General features: G+C 28.3%; 1 protein-coding gene across 1 annotated transcript; it reads left to right on the plus strand.

The window, feature by feature from the left end:
- The first annotated feature begins 3,063 nt into the window (after positions 1-3,063).
- LOC124948554 lies at positions 3,064-10,821 on the plus strand. The gene is made up of 6 exons (XM_047492325.1): positions 3,064-3,626; positions 4,753-4,798; positions 5,568-5,798; positions 5,876-8,630; positions 8,712-8,934; positions 9,006-10,821. The coding sequence occupies exons 1-6, from the start codon at positions 3,570-3,572 to the stop codon at positions 9,012-9,014; spliced, it is 3,321 nt and encodes a 1,106-aa protein (XP_047348281.1). The 5' UTR covers positions 3,064-3,569; the 3' UTR covers positions 9,015-10,821.
- The last annotated feature ends 5,696 nt before the right edge of the window (positions 10,822-16,517 follow it).

Consider the following 16,517-nt stretch of genomic DNA (forward strand, 5'->3'; position numbering starts at 1 on the left):
AGAAAATTACTCGTACGAATTATTTATCTTTAATCATTTTTTTAAAGAAAATAACAGTTTCCAAAAGTTCCAAAAAAAAAAATATATATATATATGTACAGTTCGTTATATGCAATCATACGTAAATCTATGCAATAATAATTATATGACGAGGCAAAAATTGAATAAACGCTTATGTCATGCAATTTATTTTTCTCCGGTCTTTTTGTCTTGTCGGTACCAGTTTCCAAGTAGACCAGTGAATTTTATTCTCAAACTGGCTTCTTAATTCCTTGAAACCTTAGGCATTATCTATTCGAACAAAAAAAAACACACATACATATAAACATAGCACGCGCACTTGTGTATGTATGCGTGTATGCATGTATATATTGAAAATAGGATTAATAAATCATTGATAATTAAATCAAACTTAAAAAACTATTAAACAAATATTATATATAGGTATATAATTATATTTATATATATAATATTAATAAAAAATTAGACAAATCAGAATTAACGAAACAAAAGCATTTGCGAACACGTATGGATGGCTACTTCGATTTCCTTACATGTATCATGCCAGGACTAAGCTTACGATCATCCTTTGATTGTTTGCTCATGTAGTACTCATTCTTTTGTTAATACTTCCTAAATTCTCCGAAAAATACACAAAATACACGTATATATATAAACACATATGCGCGTATATATACATGTAATAACATTATATCATGTTGAATTGTTTTTATTTTGTTTTTGACGGAGACAAAAAATTCGTTGGCAAGGAATGTTCTCGTAATTGAACTTTAAAAATGAGACCTTATTCATCAAAATCGGTCAAGGATTTGCTATTGGCGTATCATTATAATAAACATGGATGGTGAACAGCCTTAATGATTAAAGATCTCCTATATATATATATATATACACATACACAGATGCTAGAGACACATCCCACAAAAAGACAAAAGTTGGCAACATAACGCCCTCTTCCAGATCTTAGAAAAAATTACGAGTTCCTTTAATTAGTTTATTTTTGTCAGTTTATTTTAAGTAAGTTAAGTTTTCTATTATCAGCAACTATTAACTTTTCCCGCGTGTGTGAGTCACGTATTTGCAATTTGAATCTTACAAGAAAAGTGCAATTTATAATGTATCTAGTATTTTCTCACTAGAGATTTCGATTAGTCTTAGATAAATTTGTTCAGTATGATAAGTATGCTATATAAATTTCGGTTACAGGGTAGTCATATGGCCATGTGATTGGAGATAAAAAAATCGTGATAAAAATATGGATCGTATTAGATCGTATGCTATATTTGTCGTAAAAAGGAACAATTATTCCAAAGAGAGAATAAATTTTTATCATGGTTACAAGCGATAAACAATGAAAAATTATTACAAACGGTGTTACATTTATTAAAAAATAAATTCATTTGCTTGTTTCATTCCAAGGAACAATATTTATATAGACGAAAGTTTGAAAGTGCAGCAATACCAACGTTGCATTTGCTGGTTATGTAATATACGTAAAACTTGATCAAAAATATATTTAAGGGCTTTTTAACCAAACTCAATTGTCATTAATCAATGGTTAACTCGATCAGCAGTGCAAATAAACTTTTAACTCTATGTTATTCTTAATTTATATTTTCGTAATATCAATAACAATTAAAATTGTACGTATAGTATGGAACATAAAATATTAATTAAAATAAGATAAGAGAATGTACATTTGCATGACCCTATAATATGTAAAATATTGATAAATAAAATTAATTTAAAAATAAAACAAAAATACCATAAATCATATAAACGATTTGTTGTACTTTCTTTTTATAGACAGTATAAATTTAAAATGTTGATGAGATATCTAAAGTAAAACAATACAGTTTAAACACTTTTATTCGTATTTTTCAATCACAAACAATTCAAAAAAATCACAACAATGGATATGGGTGTACCATTCTTTAAGATATTAAATTTATGACTGTATATAAAATATTACATTATTATGTAATAAAAGCAATAAAAATATTTTGATAATATGATAAATAATATGATAAATAATGCTTTGGAATATATCAATACTTTCAGTTGACATGTAAAATTAATTAGTCAAAACTTTTTGATTTGTTACAATATCATAAATATTATTTCATAATTTTAACACGTTACCGCAAATGACGGCTATAGTCGTCCAATTTTTGGCGATATTTAGGCAAATGCCGACTATAGCTGTTTTCCACATGACGACTGACGCTCAATTTCATATGACAGTCATAAACAATTGAAAAAAATGTGTTTCTGAGCACGATCGTCATATTAAAAGTGTGCGGCAACGTGTTAATTTTAATAATAATTGTTTTATCATTTTCACATCTTTTTTATTTTATTTTTCTTACTTTATCAAATTGTTACTTTAATACTTTTGGCAATACTGATCCGTCACTAGACATGCCAAAAGAGATTCCAATTTAATTGGATGTTTTCTTTCCCCGGGAATATCACGTGATTATAAATTGCTTCCGTGCAATATAAAATTAAATTAAAATAAAATTAAAACTGAATATCTAATTAAACGTTAAACTGTATCACGCATAATGAAAAAATATTAATAAAATTCAAACGTAACTAATAAACTCAATAATATTGTATTTGAATAGAACATTTCTTTTGATTAATGATACATCGTAAATTTCTTATCGCACCTTTAACGACCTACAATCGATTACGTTTCCATCCCTCTCTCTCTCTCTCTCTCTTTTTCTCTCTGTCCTCTCGCCCTTCTCTTTCTCTCTTTTTCTTTCTTTCCCTCTCTCTCTCTCTCTCTCTCTCTCTCTCTCTCTTTCTGAAAAGAATATCACTTAATGTCTCCTTGACAAAAAATTCACTTTATTCCTGTATCGTTTAATTTTTATCAGCGTTCTTTTTTTCTTCCTTTTATCTACTTTAAATTAGCGATGGAAAAAAAAAGAATATTATCCTAGAGCGATATCTCAGAAATGTTAGTTTAATTGTATAGAGATGTATCAGATGTACCTCCCTAAAAATGCAGTGCAGCTGCAAGGCAACGATTTGTCTTGCATCTCACTTTCTTCTTCCATCCTCTTTTTACGTAGGAGCTCCCTTCTGAAATGCCACAAAGCGCGTGTGAGTATGTAAACGTAGAGTGTTACAGGAGTTGGTAGAGGTCGGTAGTGGGGGAAGAAAGAACGAAGGAGGGACGTGAAATGTGTGGAATACATTCTATCGGGAGCAGCGTGTCCCCCTCGTCGCCATCACAGCCGTACGGGGCACCAGTGCACATAGCAAACCAAGATTGCCAAGATGGATGCCCGGGCTCGACCGTCGAGAAGTATGGATTTTACCGCGTGATTCGTATGCGCGCTCTTTCTCTTCCACCCACTGGACAATGGGAGAAACATAAGGACGCGAGGATACGAGTGTTCCAATGTCTGGCGATAGAATATTTAACAAATTCGAATTCGCGAATTTTCGCGATGCGATAACAAATCACATTCTCTTTACCAAGTGATGAGTAAAATATCTGATATTGAGAAACGTGTTAGAGGACATTTACAATGGTGGATAACAATTGTATCATCGAGGGAAACGTCAAGTTTCGCGATGGGAAGAAGGTAAGTTAGTTATGTCTGCGTGCGTATGTTTGTGATTTTTAATTTTTCTTTTTGAATACTTTCATACGTTCGTCTTATTAAAAAATGTAACAATTGGCAATTCCGAAATACGATAATGTTTGTTGGTTTAGAATCTTTCTTTATTTCTTAAATATCTGCACGTTGACAGTAGCGGCAACGCGGCGCCGGTTTCTTTGAACACAAAAGAAACAAAGAAATATCCCATTCCTTTAACAAGGCCTTTTGCGTATCGTACTTATTCAACACCTACCTGAAAGCTACTTAAGCACGTAATATCTACTATATCGAGCAAATTATGTAATACATGAAATACACAATCGATATATATATATATATGTATCTATTCTGAGAAAAATGTCCATCTGAATATAGATATTTTTATGTTTTATATCTGATCAAGTAATATCATAAATGCGAAATTAGAAAAATTCATATTAACAATAAGGGTCATTTGATTTTTTAACTGGTCAGAATTAAAATGGATGTGAAATAAAAGAGTAAATATTTATATATGTATACACACACACACACACACACACACACGCGCGCGCGATATAGATAAAATTATAAAAGTTATCATATTTTATTTATTTTAATTATATTTAATTAAAGAATATTTATACTTTCTTAGAACTTATTTACTGGTTGATTTATGAACTGATATAGGCAATATAATATAAATAGAGTATATTTAAGAGTATAAGTATATAGTGTATATTATATAGTGTATATTATATAGTATATGCTATATACTAGTGTGTATAATATGAGCTATGAAAAGCTAATTCTTCCTTTGTTTGTATTGGGGTAGCAAGAGGTATTTAAGTCAAGGAGGGTAACTGCTTCTTTTATTTTTGGTCATAGAGGATATATAAGGATCTAAACAGTTGCAGACTTACACACATCACATAAATCTGAACTGTCTAATGTATTACTATTTATGCATTTTGTATGTTTTGTTTATTACTGAAAGATATGAGCAATATTTATATAAATTTCATGAATCGATAATATTAAAATATCCATTAAAATGATTAATGCATATATATGAATTAATCATTCTAATCAAATAAAGATCTAACAAAATATGTTTACTTGATTACAGTGGAAGTCACGATGGTGCGTAATGAGAAAATTATCACCAGTAGCAGGTAAATCCTACTTTTCATTGTTTTGCATAATATTTGTTTTGAAAGATCGTGTAAGCTTGTACATTATCTGGTATATGGGTGCATTGTACTCTAGTAAGAGATATGTAACAGGAAATGTTATGATTGCATTATAAAGTTTGATGTATTTCTATTTTTGGTATTTTCATTATATGAACATTATCTTTTCGCTTACATAGTCATAGTACGTTCAGCTGTATCTTTTTTATCAAAAGTTTTTCAATAAATTTTTTTAAGTAATCTTCTTTTTCTTTTTTTATAAATAATCTCTTATTCAATAAATAGGATTTTGTTTCATCTTTAATTAAAATATGAAATATTAAATTAATTTGATTAAAAAATTGAATCATCAAATATTTCTCTAAAATTATTTTTTATTATCCTAGTCTTGAAAGAATACTTTCAAGCTTGTTATCACAATGAAGGATCTTTCCTTTGATATATTTTGGTGACAGCTGGCACATCTGTTAGAGATTAACTGCCTGAAGAAACAAAAAATTTGGAGAGCCTACTTCTAGCAATAGCTACCAATGCATGATCTTATAGCTATTAATTGGGAACACTTTAGTTTACATGGTCTTTTACTGTATTTTTTTGGTTTATTACACATACAAATTTTTTACAAAATCAGTATTATTACATAATTAAATATATGCAAGTATATATATATATATATAGATATATATATATATATCTTTTTAAAAGTAATAGTAATATTATACAGAATATAAAAGTGTATTTTGTCTTTCAGATTGCTTGCATTTACAACTTTATGGAGATAGCAAAGATCGTTATAAACAAGGACAGACAAAGGCATCTTTAAGTTTACAACATTTTCTTGGAGTAGAAAGTGGTTTTACTCTTGATAAAGAATCAAACACAATTGCTATTATTTGTCAAGATGTAACTGTTGTACTTGCTTTTGATACGCGAGAACGATTAATACAGTGGCAAGTAAAGATATCAAATAACTTAGGAGAAGGTACGTTACGAGCAGAAAACATAAAATTATTTTTCAAATGGTCATTGTCTGATACAATGATTATTTGATCTTTACAGATCAACAATTTTTAATATTGATATCCACTGCACCGTCAAAGGCAAAACTTACAAATGGACCAGCACATTTACATATACAGGATCGTCGATTTTGTATTACGGTTGGTATTCCACCGAGGTTAGTTGGAATATGGGAAATCGCTCATTTACGACGTTACGGTGTCGTCGAAGGAAGATTTTGCTTTGAAGGTGGTTCAAGATGTGGCCGTGGCGAAGGTCTTCATGTTTTAATAACGGATCAAGGTGAAGATATCGTTAAAACATTACATTTGGCTGCAGAGGGAAAATTATCTACAAAGAAGAGACCGCTTGGCCGTGAATCCTCAATACAAGATAGTCCACGGCGACAATTTAGTAGATCTGAGACTAGAGCAAGCGATTTTTTTCCCTCCGCTGTATATTCTTCGACAATATCATACGAAGACCATTGTGACAGTTGCAAGAATGGCAGCTCGTCTTATTGGTCATCTGCCGAAAGTAGACAACAGACCGACGGTGAAGGTGATTACAGTTGCAGAGACACAGTTTCTGTATCGGAATTGACTGATCAACCCAGCGAATGGCGTACCTGTTCGCTTACTCGTCAAGGTACAACTGGTCTCGAGAGATGCGCCAGTTGTATCAGCAAGTTAGGAACTGTATCAAAATCCTCTACATTAATAACGGGTACCGGTACAAGTAGTATAGGTAGTCCAGCTGGTGCAGTCACCAGTCTGACGTGTCATCTTCAACCACGAGCTTTCGATCGACTCTCCTTATCATCTTATAGCAGCAGTAGTCACGACAGTGATTATTCTGGATCTCAACAAGTTGATTGTCACTGTTCTCAATCTAAAAGTTCACAGGTTCGTCGTTCGTCGCTCAGTCCAAATGTTTTACCACCAAGACCACCAAAACCGTCCCAATGCACTGCCATGAAAAAGTCCAAGAAACCGCCGATGCCATTACCGAACGAACAAATTACCACTAATGTGCACATTCAGAAAAGTAACGTGCAAAGTAACGTACGTAATAGCAATGTTGGACCTTACGAGAATTATGATGTTCCAAAGGCTATTATAGGTCATCACATGTTATTAGAACAAGCATTGCAGACGGATCAATATTATGATACTCCAAGGAAAATAAGGGAATGTTTAACGATGCCAAAAACTTATCCTAATTATGATACGCCTCAAGCTCCGCAAGCTGTTGTTTTGCAACAATGCGGTTGTCCTGCGAAACTTAACGTTCAATCGCCTAGATCATCGTCAGCCTGCCCATGCCACAATGTCATGAGCTGGGCTGGATTCGTTTTACCGTATTGCCGACGTGGAGCAGGAATTGAACCTATGGGTGTAACTGTACATCCTGTAAAATTATCGGGTGAAGGAAAAATGCCTGTCGTTAATGCCAGTGGCGATGTTTCTATTTACGCTACTGCAAAAAGACCGAATAAAGGACAAGCTGATGAAGAAAAATCTGATGAAAATTGTGAATGTGTAACAAGCAGTAAATCGACTAATTATGAAAATATTGAATCTGTTATTGATACGCAATCTGAATCTAAGCAAACCAATTATGCCAATATAGATTTCACTCAATCGTTAGAACACTACGAAAATAGTAAAGATATTCTAACAAAAAGTGGTATTTCACAAGAAGAACTAGAAAAGTTCGCTGATCAATTGAAAGATACAAAAATGAAAGCGTCGTCCAGCGAAGAAGGTTCCTTTAAAATTTGTCAGAAATGTGGTCACATAAAAGAAAGAGATAATGATTATTTAGTGATGGATCCGGATAAAGAAATACCAAAAAAACCATTCACTGGTTATCTACCGATGCAACCGGCTCACAATGCTTGTTCCAAAGAAGTATTGTCCAGAATTTACAATGGTATGAAAAGTTCAAGCAATCCAACTTTGTCAGGCTCTTTATCAACGGATGGAAGTAAAAAACGTTCCGATTCAGAATATCGTGTACCAGGATCAGCGATGTTATCTAGTCCATATCTTCGACGTCGTCTTTTAGATGGTAGCAATAGCGTGGAATCAACTGGAACTATTGGTATTTTGTTAAGAAAACGATCTTATTCGGCCGAATCGGCTCATTATTTAGACGACGAAACTCATACATTCCCGTCCACTCTCACCATACATAAATGCTCTAGTGAAGCCGATAAAGCTTCCCTGATAAGCAATGAGCCACATACATCTTGCATGAACTCAGAAATGAAAATAAGTCAAGAGAACGGACAGATATCGGCCGCTTCATCTCAACCGTCGTTCATAAAAATTCGTCGTTCATCATCCGTACCATCGAAAACTGGTCACAACAGGGATTCCTCCAGCAGCAATGACTCGGGAGTATCCACTGGTTCTCTCAGTCATAGAACGACTGAATTTGTTGAATTCGAAACATCGTCTGTAACATTGACAAAGAAACAAAACGCTTTGTCGATATGCCGAAAAAGTCCACCGTCTACATGCTATCACAATAGTTTACCGAGAAAATCGAAATCTAGCGATCCCTTACGGGAATTATCATTCCAATTTCAAAAGACTAAGATACCCACAAAATCATCCTCTGCGGAAGCCGATATACCTACGTGTTTGCCGAAAAGTACAAAAGGGTTTAATAGCCCTGGTGAAATATCGAGTAATGCACCTTACATTGATTCCAGAAGTACAAGCAGTGGTACCTCCGATATGTCTGATTATATCGAGACACTTTCCTTATCTTCTCATTCGTCATCTGATACACCAGATAGTTTAAGGTCTGTTATTTATTTTATTTTTATATAAAATTTCTGAATCAAGATTATATGACAATTATCGGTTCTCTTTAATTAACTTAGGTTGGGAGGCAGAGCTTTAACTACTACGCTACGACCTCGTAGTGGTAAAGAATATTATAAAATCGATCGAAATATCTTGGTGGAACAAGGTCGAACGTCATCTGCCAATTATGCAAATATTACTCCTGTTCTTGAAAAAAGTGAATCTCCTTCACCCGGTTATATAAGCAGCTCACCCTTTGAGCAACCTCAACCTATTCGTGAACACTTTCTTTTTCCTGAAGTAAATAATGTTTATTGAAAAAAATGTTTTATAAAAATGTACTTTGTAATTAATAATTGTCAATCTTACAGGAAGTTTAAATAACGTAACGTCCATAGCATCGTTGTTTTTGGGAAGAAAGTGGAAAACTTGAAGTTCCTAGGAATCCAAAACCCATAGGAGTATTTGCGTTAGAAGGTAATTCGAGTTATTGCCATTATTTACACTATATGCAATGATCTTGTATTTGCACATATATTTCTTAAAAAGCCTTTATGCATGTTTGGTATGTATACTGTTAACAAAAGAAATAATAATCTCAAAAAAATTCAACAAAATTACATCATTGCAAGATCAAAAAATTATGTTCATAATGAAAATTAATTTTTCCTTGTTTTATATATTTTTATATCATCTTTTTAATTAATTGAATCGAATTCATCAAATGGTATAACGGTATATATGTAGAAATTAAAGGAATTTAAAATCCTAGCGTATAGTAGAAATGTGGTCAATGATACGGTACTTCCTACAACGATTTAAACAATTTCTAAAATTTACTCAATGAAAACTGTAATAGTTTGTATAGAGTAAGAATCCTGCCCTAGGATAAAAAAATACTATGCATTGTATACTTTATATGAGTATATCATTTTTTGAATACATTTTATTTTATATGAGTATACTTCTATATAGGGTAATTGTAATAGTGAAAATTGAAGAATGTACTTAAGGGCTCCTTATTTAGACTGATTACCATAACACTGTACATCAGCATCTGTGCAACCAAATAATGCAATGAAGATAGTCAGTTGCATATAACGTTCACACACAGGGTTAATATAATTAAATTATTTTCTAAAAAAAAAATAAGGTGAAAATAGTTTTAATAGTCTTCTTCCTCTTTGAAGAAATTTATATGAAGGTTACTGTAGGTCTTTGGGCAATCAAATGGCACTATATATAAACTAGAAGAAGACGTTGGAATAAATCTTAAACTATGCAAATTTTTAGCATATGAATTCATAAATATCTCGAATTTATAAATCAATAGTCTATTTTCGTTATTTTTCGTTGATTTTCTGAATCTTATGCAACGAAATAGCTGGTGCGATTACAATATAATTTACAAAAGTACTATAAGTTATAAATGTACTTAAAAAATCGTGTATTCGCGTTTAGTTATATATTAATAATTGTATAATTATATTTTCTAAGAAGAAGAATGGATGAATGAAGTAAGTTTTTACCAAAAATATTTATTTTTATTTTAGTGATGCAAGATCTTTTGAAAAAGAGAAATATTTATTAGTAAAATAAGTGATACTAGTTGAATATATTCTGAAACATAAATATTGCCAAAGTTATGTGCCCTATTTCACACTTCTTTTAATAATGGAAATGAAGAATATATGTTACAACCTGTGTAAAATACTTCACTTCCTTTTTTCCATTAAAGGAGTAAACAGAGTAAAATCTTGCACTAAATTAATTAATACATTGGGAAGATTGATGTAATAGGTGATATTTAATGCAATAATAACTACAATAGAAGTATATACTATAAAATCAGTATAAGTTGTTTTGCACTAAAATATTAATATAAGATATTCTATTATATAAATATATATATATACATAAAACATACACATAGAAAGAGGGAAGAGGAGGAGTGGGAGAGAGAGAGAGAGAGAGAGAGAGAGAGAGAGAGAGAGAGAGAGAGAGAGAGAGAGAGAGAGAGAGAGAGAGATGTACATATACATATACTTTTTGCTCCATGGGCAGATGAAATAAGTATTCAAAGTCAAAATTAATATTAGGCCATTTAACAGATGTACATTTTAGAATACTGCCATAGTATCATAAATATTCTTCAATAGTGAAACACACAGTTCTACATGTTATTAAACACTTATGTTTTTGAGGACTGTTATATTAATATAATACTGAAACAATTGTATTTTTATGCTTATTTTTTCTCCAACACATGCTTCTGAATTTATTTCTTCTTTTTAAAAATTAAATTTCTGTAAACATACCCTTGTATGAAGAAAGTATAGGAGAATAAATTTCCATTTAAAGCTATGAATTTTGTAAAAGTATTAAAGTAGTATTATCAGAAGACTGAAAATAGTAATTGTGTGGAGTAATAATAAGATGGTATCAGAAATCTTAGAGTACTTTTTCGTAATATTTTATAATATTTTTTTCTATTGCATTATACACAATTTTACATAGTTAGAGTAAATAATATCTTCTATCGATTATTAAAATTATGAAAATATACAAAATGTAAAAATGAAATTATCTTGATTTTTACATGATATGCTTCATAAAATATATGCTATAAAATAGGTTTTTGAACAGGTTTATACATATGATTCTTTTGGACATTTTGTAGTATAATTAACTTGTACACAAGAACAGAAAACATCAAACTACTATAAATTATGCAAATATATCAGTTATTAATATACAAAGATAGTATAATGTAAAATATTTAACGTTATATTTATCTTACATAAATTTAAATATGCTGGGAATGATTAGACAAAAATTTAATTTTAAGAGTTTCAAAGATAAAGCTGGTACTATATCTCTGTAATTTACAATTCTATTAAACAATTTGTATATTGTAAATGAAACTGACTGCGCTGAACATACTGTAATTGTTATATTATTTAGAGCATGCATCTGTAATGTAATATGACTAATTTAAACAAGCAATTTTCATATCATAATTTAAATTTACTTAATTTATAAAGTAATTTTTAATAATGGTAAATCTGTGTGCTTACATGGGATTTTGTACAGGGTAACCCACTTTAAGTGATCCATTTTTAATGGAGTCATAAACGTCTCCCATGTCATGATAAAAAAGTGATCATACTTATATAAAAGTACTTAAAGTCACAAACATAAACCATTCAATACAAAGTTATATGAACATTTTTAAATCCCATTCTAATAGTATTTCTATAAATCATTCATAGCAAAAACGTTCTGCATCTAAAAAGTTTTATTTGTATGTAAGATGTAGACAAGATTGAGAATCACTTTTATGAACATTTGCTAGTCAAATATTAAGTACTATTATAGTCATAATATATTTTTATTGCGGAAAATTGTAGTATATGTAACTTAAAAATTAAACACGTGGTATATTCTCCTTAAAGTTTAAAGATTTCTGAAATAACGACCAATATATCCATTTATTGAACTTATATAGAATTAATTCTTCAATGAAAATATGATCGATATAAATAAATTTTCTTTAAATCATGAAAAAAATGTTATTTCAAAATTTTAAATGAGAAATAACCAAATGCACGTGTTAATTTTTAAGTTATAATTGATCATATCTAATATAAGAATTAAATTTTGAATCATTCAATCATACATAACAAAAAAATAAGGATATTTAAGTATACTTTAATAATTAATTATGTACATATTTAATGCAAATCAAGTCACAATTAAATCTTCTTTATTTTGTAATTTCTGAAAAAAATTGCTTATGAACGTAGTTTTCAACTGTATATATTGCATACTATTGTATCAAATTACTTTCCGAACATTTTTATAATATATTTACTGTAATACTACTTCATTTATGATTTATTATCATAAAAAGTATATAAAATCGGGAAATTCAAGAATTCCTTCTTTTTAGACTTTTAATTACATTTAGATATGCAAAGCAAGAAGTAAGTCATCTATTGTCGTACATGTAATCAAGATAACTCAGGTAGATACATATGTGTGTGTGTGTATATATATATATACATATATACACAATATAATATATATATATATATATATATATATATATATATATATACACAGCTTGATTTAAGAGTTATATTAATATACAATGCTAAATTGATTTTAAATTATCTATTTCGATATAATGATATTACATGGTAAATTTGAACTTTTTAGCAATTCTTTTATCAACTGATTTTATATAATAATGTGATGTTATTTCACCATAATTATAGAAATTCTAATCGAAATATCTCATGTCTTTAAGTCCAATTAATAATTTCGAACATAACAAAAACAAAATTTATGTTTTTGATAACTTAATATCAAGTAATATTTATTTACTATATTTATACAACAAAAGTTCAACAAATAGTAGAGCTTTTACACAAAGCTGACCATTTAGATATCAACGATATTCAAACTGAAATAATACTTATACAATTTTTATATCAATGTGATAAAATCCTAATAAGTACTATGAAAACATTTTTTGAAGAAAATCATTATCTTTTTTTCAATCGTAACAGAATTAAAAATAATAGCATATAAATTTTGAAACGTATCAAGACATCATTATAAAAACAAAAGAACATCCTTATTTTATAAAATATAAGTTTTATTGTCATTCAATTATTTTCTAAAATTATAGAAATAAGTAAATTTGTAGAAATAAGTGTAATTAATGGAGCTTATGTACCAAGCAACACGGCTACATAGTAGAATTTCATTCTGATAATAAAATTATATCATTATCTTAAATTTTTATAATTAAGTATAGAAACAAGAAAATCAAATCATTATAGTGCAACAAATAATTTAAACGCATACGATTTGTAGTAGATGAAGTTACCAAAAACAAAAAAAAATAGTAGCTGAAATAAAGATATATAAAAAATATTTGTGTGCATTGTATCTTCAATATTCGTTTATCACTATAATTTCAATTAAATTATAATTCTAAACCGATCTGAAAGAAATATATAAAACATAAATCTAGTTAATAATAAATATAAAGAAAATAAAACACTTTCGTATATATTATTGCCAAAACATTTATAACAGTATGAATGTACATTTGCAAAGAACGCGTTTTAAAATAAATGCTACATTACTCATAAATATTTGACAAAAGCAGATTCATTTTCAGTGGTAGTATACGGAATACTACAACAGACTTTTGTAATATTTATAATATCGATAGTATAAATTATCTATAAATTCACTTTCTATTTCTTTTAATATCTCTTGTTGAAATTGTCACATTTAACTATATTTTTATTACAGATAGACCTTGTTCACAAAAATACAGTTTCGATTATTTATTATTTTTTATATATTAGCAGTAGTATGAATAATAAAAATATTTTTTAATGAATTCTCTATTTATTACATTTTTGTTAACATAACTTCATTGTTACTTTTTTTTTTTAAGTAATTTCATATCATCACAGATTCTTTTTTCTCTAATACAGAGCAAATTTTCAAAGTAAATCATTTTATAAGAATGAGAATAGCTAATTATTATATATATGTAACTGTTTTTAAAAATATTTTCTATCTAACAAAAGAAAATAATAATACATAAATATTCATCATGAAATGAAGTAATTGAGAGATGGATGCATATAACATCGTTCTTCGATAATGGTCTTTCGAAAGAATAATTTAAAATATATAAAATGAAATAATAATTACTTTATATAATAATATTTTATTATTAATTTTAAAATAATATTAAGTAATAAAGGCATTTCTCTATTTATGAAAGAATTTTATGTTTCTGCAAGTTTTAAAGTAAGTAAAATGTATGAAGTTGTAAAAAGCAACAAATTGTCCTATGCATCCATTTACACAAATACTATATATATTTGCACAAGCTCATTTCTATACTACGTTTCAACTTGATTTTTCATACATATACTAGATATTTTTTCTGGCACAAAGTCATTACATATAATAAATCTGTACAAAAATAAATAGCAGTATTTTAAGCAATTTTAATAAAGACAAAATGGCATTATATATTTTGATCCTTTCATGATTCGTGTAATCTTCCATCAAGTTAACTTGTTTTTCTTCGAATCATCAACATCCACCACATTGTAGCTCCTAATTGCACATTTAATTTTATCAATTTTTCGTATTACGTTTTAATATTTTTTATAGATTAATAAAATATTTTATTATATTGCCCTAAAAAAATTATAATAAATCGAAAAATTATAAAATCTTCATAGGATAAATATTTTGTTATTATATCATGGTACAATGATAAAGCAAATAAAAATTCTTTTTTTTTTTATAACTATAAATATGTTATATCTAATCTAATGCATATACTCTTTTCTCAAAAATAGCGATGATATATAATTTAATGTATGGATTTAAACAGTTATATGTATAATATAAATAATTCTGTGCTCATTACAAATTTTTTATACTAAGAAACTTACTTTCTTTTTACTATTTTTTATTAAGTTTACTACTATCATGATTCATATTTTTTTTATCGTATATGTCATTAATTCTATTAACCAGACCAAACAATTTTGCTTTCTGTTTTTTCATGATCCTGCTCCTCGAAAGAGTTGTTTTTTTTACCCAGAACAATACCGGCACATATTATCAATTTCAAGCTGTTAAATCTCAAATCCTATTTACTTAATATTTTTATCTAAGTTTAAACAGATATTGAAAATACAATTTCTTTCTTTAAGGGACTTACATGCATACATACATACATATATATGTATGTCCCCTAATGAAGAAATTTTATTATGTATATATCATCATCATCATAATATATTATATATTTTCTTATATTTAGCAAACTGACACTTTTGCATATTTAAAAGCTTAAGTGATCTAAAATATATATACATACATACACGCGTACGCAATCCTTACGCATATATATTATGACTACATAAATAATTTTACAGAGTTTTGTACATTAGTATATTGAAATATGAATTATTTCTTTGGCTTTGAAGCTCTTATAATTTTTACAAAGAAATGATCTAGAAATTCTATATAAATAAATGAGTAATTGTGCATACTCTTCGTACATATTTTTATATAGGATCTTTCTATATTATATCTTCTCCACGAGTTTTAGAATATAGCTATTCGTAACAATTAACTTTTTACAGATTAAAACTTTTTAATATTTATAAATATTTAATTTAAGACACAGTATTTTAATCGACTCATGACTTGAATATTTCCTTTAGTATTATTTCAACACGTTATTGGAAATTAAAAAAATCTGAAATTTTTATAATAAAAATCCATTTCACATATATCTGCAAATATGTTAGCTTCAATAAGATTATGAATCATACAATGAATATACTTTTATAAGGAGAATGTTAAGTTCAATCTACTCTTCAATCTAGTTTCAAAACGGAAATAGTTCAATATTATGATTACATTTAATATTAGAGCAATGTATATACTATTGAGCAGTAATATGTGTAATTCTGCTAATGTTTTCTATAAGCGTATTATTACATAGGCCAGATTTTTCGTATATCCTACATATAATCTAAAATATTGGTATTGCATAAAATCTCTTTGCAAAGTGAAACATATTTGTTATATATGTGTATATATATATATATATATGTATATACATATATATATATATATATATACACATATATGTATATATATATATGTATATATGTATGTATATGTATATATATATATATATATATATATATATATATATATATATATATATATATATACACAGCATGAGAAGTAAACAAATAAAATCCTATTTGAAGAATATTATCAAAATTATATATTCTTCTTTTTTATATCTATATGGA

This window comes from Vespa velutina, chromosome 4, assembly GCF_912470025.1.
Source record: "Vespa velutina chromosome 4, iVesVel2.1, whole genome shotgun sequence".
Lineage (NCBI taxonomy): Eukaryota > Metazoa > Arthropoda > Insecta > Hymenoptera > Vespidae > Vespa > Vespa velutina.